Here is a 20,423-nt window from a genome sequence, read left to right as displayed (position 1 = left end):
CCAGCCCATTCCACCCCACCAACCCAGATGGATTAGAGACTGATTGTAGATAAGAGAAGAATACACCATAGATCTGGGGTATGCTAGTCAGTGCTTCTCAAGGACAGAGCCAGAGGGCGAAGCAACAGAGAGAGGAAATTGAGTCTGATCTGGAACCTGCTGTTGCTGTGAATGTGACCAAATGCATTGTCAAAAACCCCATTAAAGACTTTAAATAGCATCTAGATGATCCTGCATTTCTGCCAAAGGCTTCGAGCGAGTGAAAGCAAAGTTGCACAGCATTGATTACTGCGGAACAAGGGAGGATAAAAACAATTGATGGAAACAGGCATGACCCTGAGTTTAAGGACAGATCAAAAGAGTGTATAAGGTAATTAGCCAGCTCACAGCTGAAAAGTGCCATTTCAACAACAGTCTTTACACACCATAATGTTTATATGTTCTCTTATGTCTTTCTACATTTCAGAAAATACATGCATGAACAAAACTGAGTGGCAGTTTGTGTAAATATTAGAGTTTTCAACATGTTCCATCATTTAAAATTATCTTTGGGTTTTAATGAAAATTGGAATTAATAAGAAAGTTGCTTGACAAACAATTTTTCATTCACAGTTGTTGGAGAGCATAATCAAACTTTTGGGATAATTACCTTCTGTCAATAACTTTTTTTTTTTTTCTTTCTTTCTTTCTTTTTTTTTTTTTATTTAGCTTTTCAAGACAGAAACCATTAAAGCATAATTCTGAAAACTTTCAAAGATTCTTTGCGCACTTCTTTAAAACAAACACTGAAACCCACGGCTCCAATTATTAATCAAAGATATGTATCAATTAATGTCTCCCGAAATTACTCTGCCAAAGAGATCACCGCATGTGTCCTCGATAGCAATCAAATCAAGCTTTTTTTTTTTCTTTCTTTCTTTTTTTTCCCCCTTACACTCTCCCCAAAATGATTTTGTGGTAATTGTAGTCCATCAGTTGTTCTTTTTTTTTTCTTTTTACTTAATTAGTCCATCATTTGTGAGGAATGGCAGTATTTGTTTTTCATTAGCCATGGCAGCCATTTTGTCTGCTCTTGTTTTATTCGTTCGTGTGTATTAAAAAAAAATGTCATAATGTCGTAATGTCATAACACTTCTTTTAAGCTTAAGTGAGGTGTTGCTCAGATTTGGTTTAGATTTTGAATGGAGGACAGAGAGAAAGAGTGGGGGGTGAGAGAGAGAGAGAGAGAGAGAGAGAGAAAGAGAGAGAGAGAGAGAGAGAGAGGGAGAGGGGCCCTTAAAAGTGGTCTTCTGTGATTTAGAGAAATGTGTTCATTGAGAACACTTGAAGTAGCCCTGGTATGTGTGTCCTCTTGAAAAGCCTGTGAGCCTAAAAACTCTAAAAGTATCAGGTAGTATTCAGGAGCTGACTGACTGTCAGTAGAATAGCTAATATCCTTTTGTTATACAGCAATGTTCATGCTTTAAAATATCACTCGTCACGTCATTGTCTCAGAAACTAACAGTATCCACAGCAAATGTGCAAACACTGAAATCTCATTACCTTTTTGACGTACCATTAAAATTGTCATCAAATAGCTTTATGCTTCTGCAGCAGCAGAAGAATTTTACAACACCATGTACTGTATGGCCTTCAGTTTGAGTTTTTACTTTCATAGCTTGTAACAACTTTAATGACAAGTCAAAACGTGTCAGTGCTGTCATAAACCTGTCTTAGCATATTCATACAGTTTTAAGACACTGCCAAAGCATAGTGTTATCTTTCAGTGGCACAGAATGCCATATTAATGACAGGTCAACATGATATGAACACTGACATGAAACTACAGTTATCTTAAGGATTACAGGTGACAGAAGCAGGTAAACCATCTGTTGCCTGGTGAAAGCACAGTAGGCTGCTGTTTTACTACCAAAGGCTATTTTTAATACACTATGGGACAAGGGAAAAAAAACACATTAAAATCATTACATTATCTCATTAAATGAAATATATATATATATATATATATATATATATATATATATATATATATATATAGTTATGTGTGTGTGTATATATACACATATATACACACACACACACACACACACATATATATGTATACAGCTTTCATTTAATGAAACAATGTAAGGATTTTTATTTGATTTGGTTTTTTTTGTTTGTTTACTTGTTTGTTTGTTTGTTTTTTACCTTCACAGTAAAACATGGTCTTGAATGTCTTGATGAAGTTTGCGTTTAACATTCAAAAATCTGCAAAGTGAAAGAATGTACTGATGTTCTTTTCCTCCATTTTGCTGTTTGTATACATGCATATTTACCTTCATATTTTTTCTTATTTTATTGATTGCACTTGCACAAAGCACTTCTCTTCAATTTTCTGCCTCCCTGCACTAATTCTCACGATATAGAAAAAGCAGTCTTTGCGCGCTGGAAGATAGAGTGTGACTTTTTCCAGCCTCTGCACTGTGTCTATTGTAGAAAAATAATGTAAAACTTGCAATTCAGTGTGGAAAGGGCTTCAGGCAGAGTCAGGACCAAGGACAACTTAAAGACCAGCGTCGTCGGCCCCAGGAGCTAGCAAGGCATAGCAAAACAGCTTACAGCATTAAAATGCAGACTGAAAAATTTGACTTATGACAGTGCATTTTTTATGAGCTCCAGTGCTTTTCTAAAGTGTGTGCAAGGAGCACAGTGCAGAACACAACATTAATACTAGTTATTTTGAAACAATCTTCTATATCACATGCACCATTGTAATCGTTTTACAATATCATGCAGGGTTTTTTTTTTTTTTTTTTTTTTTTATGCCCAGGATTAGAACAGATAGGGCAGGACAGTTGTAATCCAATAAAATGATTCAACTTGTTTTATGGATTTGGTGAGGCCAGTGAGCTGACAGTTTTTCTACGTTAGGAGAAAAGAAGAAGATTCTCATGTCCAAGGGTCATTGAAAAAGGGACAAAGGCCAGGTGGTGAAAAGGTTCCAGCCCTGTGTATTAAAATGTTGTTCATGCATCTTTGAACAAGCCAATTAACCTACTTTACTTCGAGAGTCAAGCATAGTTATAGCTATTTACAAAACATAATCCTTTCCCCCCCACCAGGGATACGGGCTTCAAGCCAAAACTAACAACTCAAACCACTGCAGAATCCTTGGCAAAGCACAGAACTGGGGAAAATGGTGTGCAGTGGGAGGCTACAGTCAAATCTGAAATGTTTTTTTTTTCTCACTCCCACCCTCCCTCCAATGTTGACAAATAAACAGGGGTGCCAGGTCAATCACCTTGCCAGGAAATCTTCAGCATATCATCAGTCATGCCAGCAGGCTCCTGGACACAACAGCAGGTCATTAGTGCCAAGGGAATCCTTCTGCTCCAGAGAAGGCAGCCCGAAACGCCTCTGAACATTAAACACCTGTTCCCTGGGCAACCGTCCACCAAGCACATGACGCAATTATGGGAACTACTGACCTTGCCTTGCTTTGAAACAGACAAGAAAAGATGGAGAGGGTGGAGGCAGAAGTTGTTTAATTTACTTGTATTACTTGCATCTCTCTATTGGGCACTCAGTCTCAGTGGCAGAGTCTGGTGTTTAGCCAGAAGGAGGCGATGAAGGGTACAGGGGGAGGGGGCAGGATGTTTTGATATTTATCTGGCTTTTCCTTGACTGGCTTTACGTTTGCCAGTTTTGTTGGCCGGCACATCTGGTTCCTTCATGGGTTTGTGATGTGTGTGTCTTCTTGGTGCGTGTGTGCACGCACGCGCGCGCGTGTGTGTCTGATTGCTTGGTGTGTATGTATGTGTTTGCTTGCCTGATGTGTATTTATGTGTTTCCTTGATGTGTTTGTGTCTGATCGCTTAGTGAGTACATACATGCAATCACAACAGTTTACCTGTGGGTGGGCATGTATGTCTGCAGGAAAAGCTGTAGGAAAGCTGTTCTGTAAACAGGTCTGGATTTGCTATTTGTGTTGATGCATTTTCCAATTTCATGTTGTGTGACAGAACAGCCCTTGACCTCTATTTTACCTAATATGTTGGCACTCACGAGTACTTTTGTCTGAAGTGAACTCAGATTCACCTCCATCAGATTAAAGTTTATACAAAGGGCCATCTGATGAATTCAGTCACCTGTACAATTGTAACAGGGCTGTCTGAACCACTGAAAGAAAAGCACTATCTCTCCATTCCGCCTAGAGACACAATTATAATCATTATGATCATTTTCAGCATTATAACTGTTATTTCAGCTTCTTTAAGAGGTCCATGGATGGTTGCAAATCCCAGCTAATTGGTAGGTTAAGGAAAGTATAGACCCAACTGAAAACAAAACAATTTGTAAGCTATATGCTCTCCCTAACACCCACCCTCTCAGTATTGACAAGTTGCAATCATTTTCTTGACTGTGAAAGATTTAGAGACATAAATGTGAAGGAAAACGAATGCATGCATTATTATAGTCCCCTGCCATCCTCAGAGAGATTTTTTTTTCTTTCACATTCACCAGTGACTGTTCCACTTGTTGTTGCCATCTTGGTGTAACAGATTGACAGCAGTGTGGGGAGTTAAAGCCACGGAGCTGTGCATGCTGATCTCAGAACAGATGCTGAGAATGACTTGTTTGACATATTTTAGGGAAGCTCTGATGAGGAGCAGAAGTGTTTCATAGTCAGTCTGTAAATCAAACACCCGTGTGGGCCAGATCTCTGTGGGAAAAGTTTGCAGGCACTGGGGACTTCAGAGACATATTGCCAGGTAGATAAGTAGTCTTAAGTTAGCTGGAGGCAGGATAGAGGTGGAAGCGTGCCCATTTCGTTTTTCCAGCTTGTATGTAGGAACTGAATATCCATGCACATTTGTGGAATGTTGTATATATGGAAACAATTTAAATATTGTAAGAAACATGAGGTACGTTTGAGATTGAATCATGGCTTAATTTACCCAAAGGATTTTTTTTTTTTTTTTTTTTTTGCTGTGAGCACTTTAAATACCTCATTGTTGTTTAAACGTATAATTTGTGTCAAGGGCAGTGCAATTATTCCAACTTTGGTGAAACACATATACCAATAACACAAGCACAATAATTAAAGCTGATTGTGCATATCGCCATATCATTTTAGAGAATGCTTTAATAACCACAATTTCCCTCATTTTATCTTCTGCTAGACAATTTGAGCCACAATCTGTGTCCCTGTTAATGTCACTGAAACTTGAAAAAAAAAAAAAAAAAACTTTTTCGAGAGGAACATTTTATAAATCTGCTCATTTCCTACAATACATTCATGCGATAAATCATGACTGCGGATGTGTAACAGAGCAAACGTAGTGTGATTAATTTCTTTAATTTTGTCGGCTTTTTACATATGGTGCTACAAATGCAAGCTGCATTCTAATTGTCAGCACAGTCACTGGCAAGGTCCATCCCCCTCTGCTGCTTCAGATTCACTCGGCTAGCAATTTCCACCTGTTTTATTTATGTCTTTTTAAATATAGTCCAAAAATTGTCCATATTAAAGGGTATGAGAAAAAATGCTGCTGTATTGATGCTTCGTTAATAATTGTATTGCCTTTTCAGTGTTGAAATTCGATTTTTTTTTCTTTTTTATTCTCAACTTTTGTACTTTTATAGACAACTAGAGTATACATTTTGGCCAAATTGGTGCAATGAATTTAACTATGGTCAGTCCAGTGCCTCTCTGTAGTCTGTGATTGGGTAACCTTTTGATCCATGCAGTTTGGCACACCCCTTTTTTCCACACTTTAAAAGTTCCTTTTCATGTCACTTATAAGGGTACAGATGTTCATGCACTATGTAAAGACACAATCCATGATGAATTATGAATTACTTTGTGTAATTCACAAATAGCGGAGTACCTCATTGATATGCAGCAAGAATTGAACTGAATTGACAACTACCCTGAAATGCTTTCAGTGGGCCTCTTTCACAGCCACACTACCTGTTTCCTACCTGTTTAGAACATATTACATTTCAGTTAACCGCAAACTTCACTATATTTCTTTCAATAATGCGATTTTGGTTCAGTCTATTTTGCATAGCGTTTCCCCAACCTCTCACCTCCTGCAATGCTATTTTCTTTGTTTATTTTCTTAATACGGATAGAACAGATTCACTTCAAGCATTAATGATTCATGAAGCTTTTTAAGCCAGAAGAGAAGGCAATGATGATTTAAATTCATCACATATACTCTCAAAGCCTTTTAGGAAGAATATTACCTCCAAGTAAAAGAATTTGGCAGAATAATAACAGGTGGACAGAGCACTCTCAGTTGTTACAGTGTCATCAGAATGCATTACAGTAAGACAAATTTGTGCCATTCATACGCTCTTATTACTTTGCTGCAAAGGTATGGAACAACCATTAAGGTTCTCTTTGGGTTTTTAGCTCTTTCTCCCTGTTTCTCCCCCTGTGTCTGTTGCATACCCTTTTCCGGTCAACGTATATTAGGGATATTTTCTTCCATATATGGCAGTCAAAGCTCTCTGGAAACTGTCAGAGAAATATGCTATTTTAAAACCCTAATGTGAGAATCTAAGACATCCGATCCACAGCTCCACTGCTCTAACCAGTTTAAAACACGGTTGATGAAATATCGGGTAAGAGCACACATCCTGGTCGTCTCATATTTTGACTTCTCTTCGTCTATTTGCTGAGCATTTCTTTGGCCATGGACCTCTATGAACCTCTTACCCCAAAAGAATCATATGAGCTTCAGATCTCTGAAGCTCAGTCCACGCCAAGTTCTCTTACTGCCTTCATTTTTTATGTCTTTTAATCTGTATTTAAAGCCAAACTAAAACATGCCCTTTTTTTTCTTTCATTTCATGTGCAATTTCATTTTGTTTTTCTGTGACCTTGTTCAGTCTTCTGTTTCATCTCCTTCCTTTTCTTCCTTTTCTGTCTTGATTTCCCTCTGTCTGTCACCTCTTCTACTGCCCCCTGATTAGAAACATTGAGAAAGTGACAGAGAGCTGGAGTATACAGCAGTATCACCCACAGGAAAACTTGACTTGGGTTTGGATCTGACAGGTCTGAATGTAGCTTCTATCACACAGAGCACAAAATAGGGTGTGAAATGTTTGTGCAGTTTTGAGCGGAGAGAGCTTGAACAGCTAGTGAATAGAGAGAGTGGAAAAAGAAGTGCCCAAATAAAGAAATGATAATAAAAGAAATTCTTTGTAACACCCCTAGACATAGTTAAACATACTGAAACACATATGGTTTGTTTTATTTACATGCACACATTATGCCCATAATCTGAGCAACTTCCTTGCATTCATAGAGAGTAATTAAGTTCTATGAAGATACATGACTGGGGTGTGCTGTGTAACACCTCAAGACATACCTGTTTTTGTGAAAGAGACTTTTGCATGAACAAATTTTATTTTCTGGTTGCAGAGGTGTTCTCAAAAATGTTCTTAGTCTATTCGGTGTTCCAATAATAGAGGAATATTACGTGTATGTTATCTTATTTAATTAAAACAATTACATCACCCCTAAAGTTTACAGTTATAATAATCAAAATAATACGTTTAAATGAGTAGTATTATGGTCAGGACCCTCAAATATTCTCATCAATAACAGAATACTGCTGTTTATGCACACCTGGTCAGTAAGAGCTTCACATTTTGGGTAGGGTATTATAGAAATGAATGAATTACTCTAATTATACTTCTAATTCTGATATTATTCAATATCAGTGTTTATATATGTACACTTAAATTGCCAATATGTTCTGGATTTGCATGAAACAACTCAAAAAATGATAGCATCGAATAGAAATTCAAAACATCAGGGACAGAATGCTTTAGAGTAACATCTTTATAACCTAAAAATCTCTAACAAGGCCTCTTGGCATTATTGTCTTTCAGGACATCACATTGCTTTTATGGAATGAACAGGCACAAAAGCTCAGAGATGCCCCACTCTTTCCTTACCTTGGTCCTTACTCTGTCTGGAATAGAACGTGAGCTCACCAAAAGGTTCAATTATGATAAAGAGCCATTTCTGCATTTGTGAGAGGGCTTGGCAGCAAACAATGGTCCCTTGGCTGTAATGACAGGAATAAGGAGAAAGAAAAGTTAGGCTATCAGCCCTGTCCTCTTTCTTTTAGCTCTTTGCAGATTGCTTTTAAGTTTGTGTGTGTGTGTGTGCGCGCGTGTGTGTGTGTGTGTGTGTGTGTGTGTGTGTGTGTGTTTTAGCAAGGCATGTCTAATTTTGTATTCAGATGGCAGCCAACAGAAAGTGCTCCTTTTCAGACAATCATGGTTGTGGAGGGCAATGTTACTGGTTGCCAGGTAAAGCACAAAGCACAAAGACATTCCTGCTGTTTGCATCAGCTGCCTGACGGGGTCTTACTGATGCCAGCTGACAGTCTGAAGCTTTTGGATGTGACACATGGCTGAGAGCAACGCTGTGTCATGTTTTTCAATTATCATTGTACAACACCTGTTACTACAGTCTTCATTATGAAGTAGAGCAGCTGTCCCAGCCAAGGTGAAAAACACCACTGAAGTCATTGTGACACAACATTTGATAGGACTTGCTCCATTTCTGATCATTTTACACTGCACTAAATAGGACCCACAGCAAAAATCACATTCCCTTAGGTAAGGTTAAGAATAATTCAGTGTGCAAGGTAGGGTGAAAGACAATGTCAAATCTGAATGAGAGAGAGAGAGAGAGAGAGAGAGGTATGGAGAGAAAAAAAGGGAAAGAGAGAGAGTTGAATAGCGAGAGGGAAAATCTTTAGAGGGTGAATTGCATGCATTTATTTGGTGAGAATCTTGAGGCTGTCCCATACAAGGCAATCATGAATTAATTCAGTCGTCAATATCACCTTAATCACTGGAGTGTCGGCGCTTAGGTGGCATTTTCAGCCCCACTGCGGTGAGATTACAAATGAACCACGGCCCTCTGTGCTTCCTGCTGCATCACAGCAATGCACTGACTGAAGAGAGGGCAGCCAGGACATAAGGAAAAACGTAAGATGTAAGTAAGACGGACAAGAGGGTGTGTGTGTGTGTGTGTGTGTGTGTGTGTGTGTGTGTGTATGGTTGTGTACCTATAGGTGCACCCCTTTCTGCATGTCTGTGTACATACATCCATTTGTGTGTATATGTGAGAGTGTTTGCATTGTACATTTTTGTTCTATTGTTTATATTGTTTGTGGGTGTGCATCTTTGTCCATTTGTGTTTATGTTTTGTGTGTGTATGCATTTGCATCCATTTATATGTGTGTGTGTGTGTGTGTGTGTGTGTGTGTGTGTGCGCTCGCATGTGTGTGTGTGTGTGTGTGTGTGCACGCTTGCGCGTGCATGTATATATGTATGTGTTTGTGTCTGTGAACATGCGTGCATACATGCATGCTTGTGTTTGTGCACGTGATGGGGTGCAGGGTGAGATAACATCTGTGAATGATGGAGTGACAGGTGATACTGCATGTGGTGTGACACTGAGGATGTGGAGGGGTCAGAGACAGGGCAGTTCCTGCATGCTTTACGGCAGAGACCAGGGAACTGAGGTCTGAGGTGTAAAGCCACAGCAGGGTGACCATTACTGTATGTCATCCTGCCAGTGGCGTACAAGCCTCAGACATGATTAATGAGTCCTTGGCCGATAGGTGAAGAATGAAGTAAGAAAAAGGGCAGAGAAAGAGAAAGATTTTTCCAGAGACAGAGCGACAATGTAAGGAATGAGTAAGAGAAGTCTATGGTGTATTAATAGATGTGTCTATCCCATTGATATAATATCAAACCATACACTATCCACATAGTGTTAAACCTGGTCTATACTAATGTTTTCCTTGCTGTATAGTTGATCATGGATTATAGGCATATCTCCAGGTCACAAAGCCTACTTATACCAAATGCTCATGTGAAAATTATAGCTTTACACAGGAGAGGCCCAGTGCCACTCAAACAATGATTAGTTGACTGGTTGGCCTTCTGTAGAGAGATATAACAAATGACACACCATGAAGAAAGCCTTGCTGTATGCAAAGGTTTGCACATAATGCAAATAACAGGTTTAAAACATGTACAAACCAAGGTTTAGACTAACCAAATTGTCTAACTGGATTTGTCCAGTGCGAGTGAGGAACGCATGTTTAGAAATGCACTCGTTCATTCAGAGTCTGGCCTGACACCAGCAGCCTGAATAAATCTTTGCTTACATTTGGTTCTTCAAGACTGGAACTCAACTGCTGTTCCAATGTTTAAGTTTACTTCACGCCACCATTCCACCATTGTGTTGTAGCCTACCTGACATGCATCATCACTTCCAGTACATTCAAAACATGATGAGATCCACCTCAGCTATTGTGTCTTTTAACCTTTGGTTAAATTACATTTTCGTTTGGAGGAAATTGGTGCCACAGACTGCAATCCTTTTTTACAAGTAAAGGTTTCTTGAGGTGAGTGCTGACATGTATTTGTGTGATTTTCAAAATGTTGGACTCGCATTACACAGAAAAAATAGATAGCCCTAATGCTTCTGTGGAGGACATGACGGAGAAAAAGTATCCAAAATACATTTGGTTTTGACCTAACTGATACAAGCAAATGTTTTTGTTTGTTTTTTGAAACTGTGCTGAAAAAAAAGTCCTGAACTGTTGCACAAGGACAGCACAATAGCACTCTTGTCTGTTTGACCAACATTTGTCACAAATACTCTTGAAGTATAGCCTTTCAAGTCATTTAGCAGAGGAAGACAGCAAACATATGCACCACTGCAGGGAAAGAAGAGATTGTGCCATACTAACACACTCAGTGTGATAAAAGGAGAACAGGAAAATATGTCACAGAATTACAGACACACACACACACACACACACACACACACACACGCAGTGTGCGTGTGCGTGTGCGAGTCCCTGTGCGTGTGCGTGCGTGCGTGCGTGTGTGTGCGTGCGTGCGTGTATTTGTGTACGTGTGAGTCCATTTTCACCCACACATTCTCTCTGAGCTTTAAATATGTGAGCCAAGGGACAGGGCTCAAATGGACGACTGGAGTACTTTGTAGCCTTGTACAGCATGGAAGAGACTGAGATAAGAAACTATAGGAATAATGTCAGGAATGAAGGCACTTCCATCATCAGCACATCTTGGGTGTACAAGGTCAGCTCCGCAGTTCGGGCTCTGTTAAAGGGAGTAAATATGAGGCTTTTGACTGATGACAGTGGATAGCTTGACTCCTTATCCCTACAGTCAGAGAACAGATCAAATCCCCAGGGGCCAATGGATTGTACATCTCTAGATCTCCTCAATGATTGTTTTTGGCACTATCCTTATACAAAAAAATTCCACTTAATATAACAACTCACCAATCTGTTGTGGCTTCTGTAATTTGGAATTTATTGCTTTCATATTGCTATGTTGTATTGTGTGTGTGTGTGCGTGCGCGTGTGTGTAGATGAGTGGGCAGGTGTGTATATGTGTATGTTTGTGTTTGTGTGAAGCTGTTATTTTATATTTATCTTATCATACATTGATCAGCATTGCTGTGTGGATTCACTGTCTTTTATGTGTATTGCTGTGCATTCATGTTGTATCACAACAAATAAACAATCCTGCATTCTTTATTGTGCATTTGTTGTATCTTTATACCTCCTGGACTGAGGTTTGATTATCTGCAGATCTCACACAAATGGTCTGTTGTTTCTTTCATTCTCTGATGTTATTGTTTTAAAAAGGATTGAGTGAAACCACATGCATGCTATGCTTCTGTTTTAGTTTTTGCTTTAAAAACAGTTTCAACCTTCATGATAAATACTGACCACTGAATAATTATTGGAGAACTACCTGTCCCTCCTGCTCTGTCATTGGGATAACAGGGTCGCTCACTTTTATGGGGGGAGGGAGACATGATTTCACTATAATGGGATTCTCCATCATTTTAGGGGCCCATATAGTTAGATGCAAATTCAGCACACATTAATCAATAATGAGACACAGATCCGCCAACAGATCAATACCAGCAGTCTCAGAGGATATGTAGGAGATTCTCTCTCTCTCTTTCTCTCTCTCTCTCTTTTTTTTTTATTTGTTTGTTTTTGCAGATATTGAGTGACTGAATGTGAGTAAACGAAAGACTGAGAGTGAAAAACAGAAAGAGAGAGAGAGAGAGAGAGAGAGAGAGAGAGAGAGAGAGAGAAGATATGTGTTATATTTTGTGTTGAGTCGTGTTGTGTGCTGTGTTGCATGGGGATTCCGACCTCCTGTGATGACTGTGATTTAGTGGCTTTTGTCATGTATGTGCTAGAGGAGACAGAGTGAGTAAGAGAGAGAGAGAGAGAGGGAGAGAGAGAGAGGGGGGGGGGGGGGGGGGGGGGTGGAGGTCAAAGCAGCGCTTCAGATTTATGAAGTGCTGCTTCACTTTTAAAAGCTGGCCCGTATTGCATTAACTCCCCGATTATAGCAGAAGCAGAGAGGCGTAGCGCTAAATCACGTCTACTTTCATACACTGCCATCTCCTTATTGATGGATAGTGTTTGCACGTCCGTGTTCTGAATGCAACAGCCATGCACAGTGCCCCTGTGTCAGAACTTTGGGTCAAGAAAATGGCTTTTTTTATTGCAAAAGACAAAGCTGAACTGTAAAAATGGAAATGAGATGACTGAAGATGTTAGAGTGGACAGATAGATTAGTTCCTCCAAAGAGACCACTGCTTTGAAAACGGATTCTGATACACAAAATTTCTGTTGAGAGTATTCAGAATGCCTTGCAAACTCATTGCTGATACGAAATAAAGCCAATTATAGATTTATTAAATAAAAGGACCTATAGAAAAATAAGACCTATTAATGATAAGTTAGAAGACCAAATACAAGAGTTCTCCTGATTTTGTGCAGTGAAAATCATGATGCCTTTTGTCAAAGCCTGTCTGTACTGATATGAATTCTAATCAGGAGAAGCATCTTCCATTTTACACAGAAATTTCATTAAGAATAGATAACCTTGACCTGTAGTCTGAGCCACCCAACTGTTGATGTCATAAGACTAGTTTAGCTCTAAACATTCACACTAGCCTGACATGAAATTAATTGAAAAAAGTCAGTCTGTGACTCCTGGGAATAAAACTTCCAAAAATGATTTATATTTATTGGAAATGTAGTAGTAACGTTTGCAGAGCTATTTACAAAATATGAATCCAGAGAATTTCTCATTTCCATTTAGATAGGCAGTTCTGCCAGAGCCAAAATGCACTTCATCAAAACATACATTAAATATTGGATCATTACTTGCTAATTAATTCTTTTTTTTTTTGGTGAACTTGTCTTCATAGGCAGATACAGTTTTTACCTGGTAGGATCAGTGGTAAACTCAGCTGGACTCCACTGACTGTTTAAAAAGATGTGTAGAGGGATCTTACTCGTTGATCTCTTAAACTTCATGTTTTGATTTTCAGCACAATAGATCAATATCTGTTCATACTAGTTATCCACCTAATTCTATGTCAACAAACATTTATTGTTATATAATAAGGTCATCCACATGTGCTGGACCTTATGTTTTTATTGATAAAGACTGTTTGTGTAGGTTAGTAGTTGAAGGCATTTTACCCCAATTAAATAAGTAATCCAGGCCTAAACTTGAGCATAACACATCAGTAGTTTGACTCAGAGATGAATTAGCTGCTCCATTTGATAATGTGAATGTTGTGCAAAGCTCTCCACTTGAGATGACACTGTTGTACAAAAAAAGTGAACTAGTTGTCTTTTTGTAGGTGTTGCATCAGTTCAGAGGAGGTGGGAAATGTCTATGTCACCATCAATACCAGAATGAACATTACCATCCTTCTCCTCCTCTTCCTCCTCCTCCTCCTCCTCCTCATCATAATCATCATCATCACCTTCCTCATTGTAGGTAATGATCACTTTGACGATGAAAATCATTCAGATGTCAAATCAGTTGAGTATGTAATGTACCTGCTAGAGCTTCTGATGGTTCTGATGGTCTGTTGCCTCTGCCTGCTGGTAAGAACTCAGGCAGAACCAGAATGCCAATTTCTGATATTACTCACACAAGATCAGAGGCAAACTGAGCCACAGGAAATGCACCTATAAGCAAAGCTCCAAAAATACAGAAACTCACATCAAAATAATCCATTTCACCTTTGATTTTCAACAGTTTCCAAATAGTTTGAGTGAATTAAGGGGTGGGGGGGGGGGGGGGGGGGGGGGGGGGGGGGGGGGGGGTACTCTTTTGTTATACGGTGGCAATACCCACAACATCTGTGAGCAAGCTGTAAGTCATATTATCAGAAAGACTTGGTGGAGTTTCTACATTGTGTCCATTGAAAATTTTGCAAAAATTTTACTGCTTTGGTTCCAGTGTTATAAGATTAAGGCCACATCAAATGTCAGAATAGCTTCCTTAATTTCATCACTGCCTGCCTTTGCTCAGTCCTAACCCTCAGCCACTCATTAACTGCTAAGTGGTCCTTAGCAGTTAATGAGTGACAGAGTGACAGAGATGGATATCACAAAACTTTATCCAACTGGCTGTCCAGTTGTGGTGACACACTGTGTTCACCTTGTTTTTAGCCTCTCAGTATACAATGACAAATCAAGGCACATTTATAGAACAAAGCAGAATTCTGTCCAGAACAGGATTTATTCAGTACACACACTGCATGACACATAATACACACGAAAAATATTCTTGATTACCTGTTTGTTTCTATATTTGTACATGAGCTGAGGATAATTGTTCAAAACAAGTGGGAACATAATAATTGTTTTGATAACAACTGAATGCTTAGATGCAGTTACACTAAAAAAGAGGGAGAAAATGTGAAAACTGAAATCATTGGGGAACAATCTGAAAATAGTCTCTCATTATGCAGACATTAGAGTAGATGTTCTTGTAAGTCAAAGAAATTGCTCATTCTTCTTGTTCTGCTAAGCCTTAAAAGCCTCACATTGGCTCTGGTTTGAGAATAATATGAGAGAACAGAAAGTGTTTTGTGAGAAGTGGTCTCTAAAGTACAATGTGGGGGTACCTTTCTGTTTGACCAAATTGATTCTGTCATCTCAGGTATGACTGGGGTATTGTACGGAAGATGTCACCTCCTTTCCTCCACTTCACCATGGTCATAAAAGATTCCTCAAAACCTATTACAGGGCCAAGAGTGCTAATGGCCATGACCTTTTACCCACACATCAAACTGGTTGATATTTTGTGAAAGACTTACAATTCTCTAGGTAAGCTATTTAAGTCCAGCGTGTTACTGAAAGATGGTGCAAAATCGAGTGAAAGACTGAAAAGCTGGAATGCACAGATTTTTCTAGAATCCCCATGGTACACTTGTATTGGTATGTGACATCACCATTTCACAGCGATCTGATTAGGTTGTGTTTGTACACTTTTAAATGGATTAGATTGTCAAAAGTCCAGTTAATATTGAGCAAAAATTAATTACAAAACCATAGTTTTTTAGGAAATGTCATGATGTGACAATGGCTAATTTGGCACCTTTGAAAACTGAGTTATACAGTCCGATACTTTCTCTGTACAACGTTCTAAACAATATAGGGCTGTGGACAGAGCCACATCTCAAGACTCAAAATGCATGCCAAATTACCCAGAGTTCCAGGGGTACAGGCTTTTAGAATTAAACATTTGATAGAATATTTATTATGTGAATCTGTGAGTATTTGATATATGGGTGTCATCCAAATACTCAAATGCCCAACATGCCAGATTTACAGAGAACTGACCACAGCATTGCTCAAAGCATTTTTATTTATTTATTTATTTTCCTTTTCATTTGTTTGCTAAGATAAGTGGATTCAAACTGCAAAAGGTTTGAAAGCTGTTAGCTGCCGATTATTCAAACATCTCCTCTTGTTATGAAGGCAGAATATGGATATCTTTCAAGTGTTCAAAGTTGGGGGCAAGTTTACACATACATAAATATAAAATAAACATGTACAAAAAGAAAAAAAAAAAAGGCTCTCTACAAAATCTTTATTCATATTAAATCCCCAAACTAGGTAATACTTAGGTTTCTTTTGGAGTTTGTGGTGACAATACATTAAGCAACAAGTTTATGACATTCAGCTAAAAAAGGTGATTTGTCCAAGGCCTATGTACATATGTGGAAGATGCAACAGTGCCTGCTATGCTCATACTTTGGATCAGTAGAGCACAAGTTGTTGTTCATGGTGAACGAATACGTAGTCCCTCACCTTTCACTTAATATCATGGTTTAGTCACTGCATTTTAGTCATTTGTAATCTCAGCGCACTGTCAAGAGTCCGCCTGCAATCAGGTGTGCATGCAGGGGTCATATGATCTGTGGCACAGAGCGGGCCATGGAACGTGAGCAGAGTGCTGAAGAACTCGCATTGGTTGCACGAAAGGATATGGCTGATTGAAATCAGTGTGTGCCTTTGTGGTAGCTACAGAATTTAATTCAGATCTGACCATTTCTCTTTTGTTTCTTTTCATGTTTGTAGATTTTGACAAGAATTATCAGTCCACTGCCATGTGTGGACAGTTAATCGATTTGTTAGAACCCTTAATGTATGTATCCCCATTTAATCTTAATTAACACAAACTGAAACTGGAGCTGTGACTTGTATGTTTTGCTGTCAAAGGATGATGAGAAAAGAATTAAGTCATGGAAGAGGTTGTGTGATTGCCCCCACATGCACATACTTGTAGTCTACAAGCTTTAATCTCTCGCTCTCTCTCTCTCTCTCTCTGTCTCTCTCTCTCTCTCTCTCTCTCTCAATCTCTTTCTTTTTTTCTTTCTTTCTTTCTTTCTCCCTCTTTATGTCACAGACACACACACACAGGCTTTTGTTTTTTTTTTGTTTTTTTTTTTTCTCGTGCACTTTTTTCAACTTTGACTGAAAAATGAAGCAATCATCCTGAATTGTGAATTCCCTTATAGCAATAAATCATTGTCTGTGTCCTTTCTCATTTTGATAGTTTTGTCTCTTCCAGATGTGGAACAATAGCAGCTAATTTCTGATTTTCAATGGTTTCAATTGCGGAATAACACCAAACTTTTTTTTCCCCCTTTGGGCAGCACATTATATCTTGAAACCTTTTTTTTTTTGCACATATTTGCAAGCAACATATATACATTTTACACTGAAAATACATATGTATGTGATATGTATTGTGAATATATTTTTTACTTGTTCCAACACAAGTACGGACAGGCATGAATGAAGTCTGGCTTATATATCCACAAATACCTAAGGCACATGCTCAGCTCTGTTGTCTGGCATTTAGGAAGCAGCCTGATATGAGCTGAGCCCCCAAATGACACTCCCTTTCCAGCCTGTCACAGCTAACTGAATTTATTTCAGGATCATGGCGCCAGTGCCAAACAAAGCCCATGAGTGGAGACTACATCATGTCCCATCAAACGTGACTTCCCTCCGCCACATCGCTATGTTTTGTGTTGAGCAGCATTCATTTATTTGGAGAGAAAGTGGGAGAGAAAGGCAGTTCTGGCTGAGTGGGCAGGAGATTGGAGCTCTAAAGGGATGTGTGGCGATGTGGAGTGGGAGTGAGGGGCTTGCTGGCTACTCTTTGGGCCTCATTGATCACATGATGGAGAATTTCTACAGTTTCATGGATGAAGGCAGCCAAGCACTGGGCAGCTACGTGATGAAAAAGGGACATCTCTGAACAACAGATGGGGATGGGAGATGAGGGGACTAGGGAGTTGCTCCAGGATTTCAGAAATATTGTCTTGGCGAGCTTTCAAAAGATGCATATTTAAAACACAGCAAAGAGGAGATATAAGATAATTATGATAATAAAGTGACAACACTCAAGCAGACATATATGTACAAATACATGCACTTATTTCTTTCTGTTTCTCTGTTATAGAAAATTTGAAACTTGAGAGAGAGAGAGAGAGAGAGAGAGAGAGAGAGAAAGAGAAGGCTAAATGATAAGGAGTATGAAGTGAGAAAAAATGAATGAATGAAGTCATCAAAACTCAGATAAATAAAGTTAGAGTTCTCCTTGTCTTGGATACTACAGACACTTAGAGTCTTCTGGGGAGAGGTGAACAGACTAATGGTGAGCAACATCCCGAAACAGACTCACAGTTAACTTTTCTCACTGCCTATGAAAGCTGGGCTGTGTTTACTATTGATCTTCTCTTAGTGATCATTTGAAATGATTAAAGGGTCTGGCTACACCTGTGCTCCTCTGAGGCCTTAAAGTATTGGTCTGAACCCCTTCCTCATTACTTTCTATGAGCAAAGAGAATGACCCTTGGCAGGTTTTAACACACTGGCTAGCCAGATTGCCAGGCCAAACAGCTTTTCACTTACTCCTAAACTAATCTGTGCTGTTTATTAATTAGGCTGCCTCAGATGTAGGATAGTAGTCTAGCTGGGTCACAGTGAACTCAAAGAAACCCGTCCTTTTTGTAATTGCACTTGTATTGGTAGTCAATCACAAACCCACATAGACCTTTCTGAAAAAGCCAAAGTTAACAGAGCAGCTTTCTGCAGTCATTCATGGATGGCTGAAGTACTGTCTAGGAGTATCTATATGTTTTAGGACTCTGTGGTAATACCTCAAGCAGCACTGTAGGAACTTACCATTCAAGCTTTGATCTAGTACAAACACTAGGAGAGGTACGTCGGATGATTAGACATGCAATCTATGTGTAATTCTGTCTGCAGTTAAGTGAGGGGATTGCAATACATATTGTTCACTTTTATTTTTTATTATTACTGTGTGTAAGAATTCACTGACTCTGTGAATACAACTGAGCATTTTGCAGAACAAAGATAAAAATGGTTTAGAACAGCAACATAAAGCACCATTTAAACTGAAATGAAAGTGGAGCATAACATTCAAACAAAAAAGCACAAAAAGTAAATACAACTTAACTGATTTTTCAAATGTTTCTCTGAGATTGGAAAAGGGTAGTTTGTGTAGTTACTTGGACATTTGTGTTACTTGGTTACTTGGATGAGCCAATACAAAATAAAGAGCACAGATTTGGAGGAGAAAGCACACCACAGAGACAATCAGTATTGGGTAATGAAATTAAACAGTCCAAAAAAAAAAAAAAAACTAAAACAAAAAAACACTAAGTGCGACAGACCCAACATTTAAACAATAAGGAAAAGACAATAAATTTATGTGAGTCAGTAGAGAGAGTTGTAAAAAAAGGCTCTAGATACCAACATGCACACCAAGACTCTAATCACACAAATAGAGATAAGACAACTTTTCTTTAAAAATATTTGGTTTAACTTATTTAATGTGGTCTTTGTTTCATTCCTGTAATGAAAATAAGGTAATTAGATAAACAAAATTGGATCATTTTTTGCAGTGCCAAGAGTCAAAGTCAAAGTGACTGATTGAAATAATTAAACTTAGGTTTAAATGCTTCCCCCAAAATATATCTGAACACCAGTTGGCTAGTTAGGGCCAGTTAGGGCCTCCTCCTGTATAGTTTTATAAATAGAGTAAATTGAAAAGAGAAAAAAAAACAAAAAAAAATTCTTTTTTATGAATAGAAAATTTCTACTGTTTTCTAGAAATAACAATTTTCCCAGCAGGGAAGCACGATTTTGTTCCACATGGAGTTGGTTCTTGGTCCCACTTAAGAAATCATGGACAACTGTGGTGTCATTTTTTACAACAGTTTGTATTTATTTATTTATTTTCACTGCAGGTGAGTCCTCAGCTCAGGGTGGAAGAGTCCCTCAGGGCTACTGGAACTTCTCCTGGACAGCAGAGGACGAGCTTGGTTTCCCCGAGGAGACAACACCGATGTTGGGTGAGAAAACCTCCGTCAAGTCCCCTCAGCTTCACAGACACAAAGGCTCAAGCCTTATGAGATGTGATGCATGCAGGGAGCATTATTGTCAGCACACATTAACGTCAAAGTCTCATTCATTCTTTGCTTTCATAGATTTCGACCGTCTGGGACTCTTGGTGACATTAGCGGTCAGACTGATCAGTGCATACGTTTAAAGCTCTAACTTTAAAATAATAAAAAAAAAGAAAAAAAAAAAAAAAAAACAGAAGACAAGGTAACCTGAGACATCTTAAAATCCATAAAAGTGAATATCTCACAAAAACTTTCTTAGGGCAAGTGAACTACAAAGTGAAAGATGGTAATCTGTTTGAACATGGCCTTTGTACTGTTCCTCTGATGGCAAAGTCTTTGTTCAACTTGACTTAGGTGCTAGTGCTTAAATTCATTTTTTTTTTTCTGCTGTGTTATCATATTCCAAACTATAATTGTAAGATGATATACATGTCAGAGTTCAATAGTTTTTTTTTTTTTCTTTCTTTTTTTTCTCAGTAATTGTCTTATGATTACAGCAAATCAGAACTGCAATGTAAATGAACTGAGACCTTTAGAAAACTTTAGAAAATTTAGAAAACTCGGATACCAGAGCTGT

At 38.6% G+C, this 20,423-nt stretch overlaps 1 protein-coding gene across 1 annotated transcript in view; it reads left to right on the top strand.

The window, feature by feature from the left end:
• Positions 1-20,423, top strand: part of alk (ALK receptor tyrosine kinase) — a 252,098-nt gene that overhangs the window by 76,202 nt on the left and 155,473 nt on the right. Inside the window, exon 3 of the mRNA XM_030786739.1 lies at positions 19,715-19,792. Within this exon, the coding sequence (XP_030642599.1) occupies positions 19,715-19,792 (78 nt within the window). The remainder of the gene's footprint in view (positions 1-19,714; positions 19,793-20,423) is intronic.

Source organism: Chanos chanos, chromosome 10, assembly GCF_902362185.1.
Source record: "Chanos chanos chromosome 10, fChaCha1.1, whole genome shotgun sequence".
Taxonomy (NCBI): domain Eukaryota; kingdom Metazoa; phylum Chordata; class Actinopteri; order Gonorynchiformes; family Chanidae; genus Chanos; species Chanos chanos.
Note: the sequence above shows the minus strand (reverse complement) of the source record. Positions and strands in the feature narration are given on the sequence as shown.